This window comes from Convolutriloba macropyga, unplaced genomic scaffold, assembly GCF_964194025.1.
Source record: "Convolutriloba macropyga unplaced genomic scaffold, txConMacr16.3 SCAFFOLD_6195, whole genome shotgun sequence".
Lineage (NCBI taxonomy): Eukaryota > Metazoa > Xenacoelomorpha > Acoela > Convolutidae > Convolutriloba > Convolutriloba macropyga.
Window position 1 is genome coordinate 7,013 of NW_027452700.1, and position 6,312 is coordinate 13,324.

The 6,312-nt window shown below is 36.3% G+C and overlaps 1 protein-coding gene across 1 annotated transcript; it reads right to left on the reverse strand.

Moving 5' to 3' along the window:
- Positions 1–351: 351 nt before the first annotated feature.
- On the reverse strand, positions 352–4,426 carry LOC142357724 (uncharacterized; the record flags this gene model as incomplete). Its single annotated transcript, XM_075409269.1, has 2 exons — positions 352–497; positions 4,018–4,426. Coding segments are annotated over 2 exons (498 nt in total), but the record flags the coding sequence as incomplete, so codon positions are not given.
- Between the last annotated feature and the right edge of the window lie 1,886 nt (positions 4,427–6,312).

Genomic DNA, 6,312 nt, shown 5'->3' on the forward strand with positions numbered 1-6,312 from the left:
TTATCAGAGTCCATATTTACTTATTCAACCGTTCTCATCAGTTTAAATTTCTTCACCATTATTATCTTTGTACAGTTTCAAATTTAGAATTCGCTTTTGTGTTGGGAATAATTTAAGGTCAGTATTAATTTGGTTCTTTTCCGAAAAACGCTTAAGTTTAACTTTCCATTCCTACATTAATCTTTAGATCTTTTATGGTAATTAGGGGTAATTTCGGTCTAGAAAGTCTAATCAGAGATAATTTCGGTCTGGAAAGTCTTATCAGAAAATTTGGTTCTGGACCTCAACCTGGGAAGTTAGGGGGGGGGGGTGTTTAAGATTTCTGTATGACTCAAAACAAAACAGTTTGAATAAAGCGTATGTTTTTAAATTATTTACTCGACAAATTGCACACAATTTATTTTTCATTTAGCCGAAAAGGAGAGCGTCGTTCTGTTCCTTGATCATGTTGCTGTTTGACTGGCTGTTAGTCTGGCATAAGTATTCCGATCGGTCATCTAAGCCATACTTGGTACCCGTACTGTACCTCACCTGGGTGAATTATATAACAGGGTTATGTATACAGGGTTAAGTAGAACCCTACTCTCATTATCACTCATAATCAGCAGCTGATTTTGGCTCAAATAAAGGTAGTTAAATCGGAATAGGTGAAGGGGATCTATTCTGATTCTGCCCCCCCCCCCCCCCAGCTTAGTGGGCTTAGAAACATGATATATAACAACATATAATTAGTAACTGGGGGCGAAAAAACACAGGGGGGGGGGGGGGGTGGGGTGGCAAATAGAATAGACCCGGTGAAGGGTCTTCAAAAGGGTTGAATCTCAAACATCTCTTGCTTTTTTAAAACATCCTTAGCTCCAGTACATATTCAGCTTTACGTTTTTAAATGTTCGCGCTCGATTAGGGTTATGTTTCTTCTAAGAACTCCTTGACTGAAAAACATTTCTTAATATTCTTGCAAAGCTTGATCAGAAGACACATAGCTTACGAACGATTTTCAATCTCTCCTATAACTCTCGATCAGTACTCCTTGGGGGAAATTCACGTCTTGGGTTAACCAATAAGTGCGCTGATCACGACTTGTTTTAAAAAATAAATTTGCCAAAACTTAATTGTCAAGACTTCTTCAAATGTTGGAACATTATCCTTACAATTACAATTTTCTTATGTTTCCTACAAACACTTGTCATTTTTTCTTAAAAACGCATGTCTTTTAGCTTCAAATATAGCCAAAAATATATTTGGCTTTGAACCAGATATTATTTCGAAAAACGATAGGCGCGACTACTAACAGTTTATAGGAAAAATCTTCGAATCTATTTTAAACTTTTTTTATTAATGAAAAATTTTTATGCGAGCTCTTCTTTTTTTGTTCATTGTGCAAATTTAGAAACAAAGAAAAGACAATGCAAGCAGTCTCCTGGGATGTTTGAAACAAAGGTGACAACGGGCCCAAAAATTGAATTAAAAACCAACCGTCAAAAATTCACAAATATCAAAAACGAACAAAGTGTAGAAAAATTTCAATCACGGAGAAAAATACGAGCTGGAGAAAAACGTCATTAGATAACACGTTTAAGTAAACTTGTAAAACAGGCTTGAACTCTGATAAACATATTCTTATTTAAAAAAAACAGCTCTGGCGAAGAGTTAATCAGAAATGGCGTCGCCCTCTGAATTATCTTACGCTGTAGAGACAGGGACTTTTAATAAAATTAAACAAAGATTCAGTTTGGTGGAAAAGGCTACACTGTTAATTTGAGTATTCTTTTTCTGCGTTTTTGTTTGTTGTTTCGAGGTCATTGTTTGTTGTTGCAATAAGGCCAGTGATTCCAAATTTTTAATTCTCTGTCAAAAACCCATGTCTGCTTTGAAATATCATTCTCATGAACTGTGCAAATATAACAAAAAACCTTTCTGCGTTCTAACGTTTGTAATTTTTTCATTCTATTTCTCAAAGTTCAAAATGACGAAAAGAGGAGGTCTTGAACAGCCAAAAATTTGTCCTCTAGGCTTCATCCAAGAGACATGGTGAAAATGGGAAAACATACCCGGCAGATTGCCGGAAAACAGCCGCCGTTGATTACCATAACTCTATTGGGATTGAAAGAAAAGAAAATATCAACAAAAATTGATTTTTGTACAAAAATATTTTTAGGTGCGATTTATTTTGATGTCATTTTGTAATTGAACATACTCCTGTCTCTCAGTGAGAGGCTACAGGGTCTAGTATCAATACCAATAAGCATTACAGATAGTAACTAAAACTTATGAGAACAAAGTTCAATTACCGGGCATCTAAAAATGGGCTTTATGGGTTTATTCCGTTTCTATTTGACTTTGATTTTTTATACTGACTCTCTTCATTTTGAATTGCTTTGCTGAGCAGCTGCTGTTTAAAAGCAGAATGACAGAAGAGTGAAACTAACCTAGAGAAGTCAAAAAGATCCCACGCAAATGTCGAAAAAGCGGCAAAATGGGTAAAGCGAAAAAAAAATTCAACGAATTAAAAAAAACATAGCAGGACAAGTCCTGACGTACAATTCAAAGAATTTTCATTGACTAATACGAAAACTAGACCTAGAACGGACTTTGAATGGATTGGGTAAACCATTTAGAAAAAAATCATATCCGAAAAATTGAAAAAACAGTAAAAATCAAATTGAAATTGCAGCATGTGAACAGAAAACAGCTAGCGAGAAAGCGAATTTTTGTTCAAACACCGTTCTCTCACTCCACTTTAAATTTAGAGCGAAAAAATTTCACGCCGCAAAACCACTCGCTTTTTCGCTCCATTTCCTGTTTCGGCGTGACCAAAATCACTACTCCAATTTGACTTCAAAAATCATGAAAATGTGTGTGAACAGATCTTAAAAAAAAGACAGCGCCCCAATACAATTCAAATTCTTTGAATTGTAAAAAATAGGAGCGCTATAATAGCCGGCTGAGAAGATGAGGGCGGCTATTAATTATTGATGAAAGCAACTGCATTTGGTTAAAGTCCGCCTATTAGTACACCTAGTTATAAAATTTTAATTCCCAATTGTACACCAGCAGTTAATGCGCGCTCTATAAGCAAAAGTCGTGGGCGTCCAAAAATTTTAAAAGGTCATATCGTGTAAACTAGGGGATCTAAATATGGCGGGTATAAAATTAGGCACTGCAAGATGGGCGCTCGTTGCATTCGAAAAATTACCTCCTAGACTTAAATTGAGGTTAATTGTTTGAATTTAAACTTTTAAAAATTTGGTTTCCAGGGTCCATATGGTCCAGAGGCACCAACTGCCGGTCGCACGTCGAAGTTTAAAATAGCACTTACTGAAAGTCCGTAAAAATTTACACTATACATTAAAAAGTTTATATCTGCCCCAATCGATTTACCACCAATTTTTAGGCTGGTCTGGTAGCTACTGTAAATTTCCTTAAAACGACGGTTGACAATAGATGATTACTCTCAGTGACAACTCTCTCGTATATGCAAAAATTGACAATATGATTCATTCTCAAGACCAAATTTTTGCCATGAATGATTTAAGAAGCATTAAGGAAAATTATTAATAGCAAATACTATAAAAAGTTTAATTCAATCAATGAACGTCAGATGGCAGTTTTTTTTTTTAAAAAAAATTGACAGCCAACTCAAATTTGGCCACGGATTTTGTTGTCCAACGTACACCCTAAATTTATTTAATGTAAAACTATGTCAAATTGGCGCTAAAATTGGAGCAAGAAATTATATAAAGTCCTCTTACAGCCTCAATCTTGATCCGTGTGCCCCCTTTTGCAGCGAATTGTAACCTAAAAGATTTAATAATTTTATGTCGCTCAAACTCTTTGAGAACTTATTTGAGGGAGGTATTGTCCTTCTTCACTCAACTATATAAAGGTTAACGCTATAACCTCCTTATCGTTAAGTAGACACGCTCCAGAAAATAATAAGAGCATTATATGTAGATTACTACGTCATCAGGGTGTTTATTTTACCCTAGCTTTACTCTGAAGGTACTGTACGGGTACCAAGTCCTGCTGTATCGCCTTGAGGACCCAAAACAGCCTCCTCTTTTTCTAAAGTCTGGCCACTCCCGTCTAAATCTGGATAGTCGCTGTCATTTGTGACACCCACTTCCATTGACATGGAAAGACCCTCATGATCCATTTTGTCACCATTATCCATATGTGCACCCCCATTGGCCGCAAATTTTTCCCTATTCAGTTTAGCCCTGTTTAACTTTTCCTCATTTTTGCGTCTCTTTTCCTCCTGGATCTCCTTGAGCCTTTGTTTGTTCAGTTCGCTCTGTTCCCTTTTGAGCTGTATGTCTTGGGAGACTTTCTCTCTTAGCCCGTCCTCCTTTTCACTCAATTCTGCCTCTGAAACTCTTCTCTGTCGCAGTTGTTCAGACTTCTGTCTTATCTTGTCCTCCCGGTTCTGAAACAGTCAAAACTTAATCAACCAGACCTCAGCCAGCTCTGACCAGACCAAGTCACGCACGAAGGGCTCACCCTTCAACAGATTCTGGCATCAACGCCTTAGACTGGATACATTCAGATAAGGGCCCCATCCAGAGTCCTTCCGGCAGGGTCGGATCAGGGGACTGCCTACGGGTGAAGGGGGGGGGGGGGTGACTCTTGCCCCCTCCACCCAGCGGGACTACATTATAGATCATTTTCATATTGGCAAATTCAAGGGACGAGTAAACTTACACGAAGTAGTAAGCTATAGTAAGTCCCATAAAGTTGCAACGCAAGTAAACGTTCGAAAACCTCCTGACGTGCAAATGAACATCAAAATCCTGATAGATACACGTCCTAAATTTGGCCTTTGACCTTTGAAACTACCGATAGCGTTGCAACTTTATGGGACTGACCATTTAAGTCCATTTAACCATCTCAATACATGGGCGAGACTGTTTCAAATGCGACATTTATATTTTTGAGAAAATTGAGAGTATCGGTTCCCTGTATTATTTAAAGGAAATCCGAGCGGTGTGAGAATAATTCAATACCCAGTGAATCGAAACTTGAAACATTTTGATAAGAAGGCTTATTAAAACTTGACAAATGGCAAGGTGTGTCAAGTTTCACTAGGTAAAGATAATTTTAAAAAATAAAGTAATTAAAAGCCATTTTGGCGACTGACATCCGATATCTCTAAATTTGTCGATTCTAACATGACTGCGGCCTATATTGCAGGAAACCCCTCATCTGACCTTGCCCAAAAACAAGCTGACCTCTGATGAGACCAAACCAGACTATATTCATGATCAGGGGGCCTGGAAAAATTGATCTTTAGTCAGAACTTTTTTTTAGAGTTCAAATTTTTTGTGCATTTATAGTTAGTTTGATGGCATCACAGATTTGATTCAACTCTGACTTTTGACCAGAAAAGTTCGAACTTATTGTTCAATCACAATGCACTCACAATCGCTCGTATAGCTAGATGTAAAAATACCAATCACTCAATTAGCATCTATAAAAGTGATCAAAAATGGTAATTTTTAGGGTGGGCTATCTTTACAAAAAAATCACTCACTTATGATCAGGTACTTAAATGTGGTTATAACAACGATCACAAAAAAAGAGACGTTCACCTAAGTGAAATAAATTTTGAAACTTGTATAACTTAATGTAAGACTAAAGAAATTATACTACGAAAAATCGATATAAAAATGAGCAAAGTTGATTTCAAAGGAAATAAAAAAAGAAACGAAAAAAAACGAAAGATAAAAATCTCACGTGAAAAAATGCTCTAAAAAACTCAAATCTCATGGGTGTAAAAGAATTTCTATTAGAACAGAAAAATTTCTCAACAAATCCGAACTCAAGAACTGCTGAGACTATATCTGCTGAACTAACTAGATCATTGAGCACTCCAAATTTGATCCTAAATGGCGTCAGTTACACAGATCTAACAAACATTTCCCAGTCTGTAATCCTCAAAACACTGCTGACTACGAAAAGGCTACCCAGAAGAATTTTGTAAGATAATCATTCATAGTTCAAGATGGTACCCCCCCCCCCCCCCGTCATTCAAATATATGAACCAAGGAAAGATGTTCGAGTATGATTAGCATATGAGAACAATTGTGATTGTTCTCTATCACGTTTTCTATTTTTGCAATTAAACAAAAAAATTAATGAAAAAAATTAGAAGAAGCTATTAAAGTTGGCATCGGTTACTGACTTCACTGGTGTATAGACTTTGAATCCCAAATATGTTCAAACAATTTTAATTTGGTTATAAAAAATAAAAACATGGAAAAGTAAAGAACACATAAAATATATAATTTTATCTGTCATAAAAAAACTTCAATT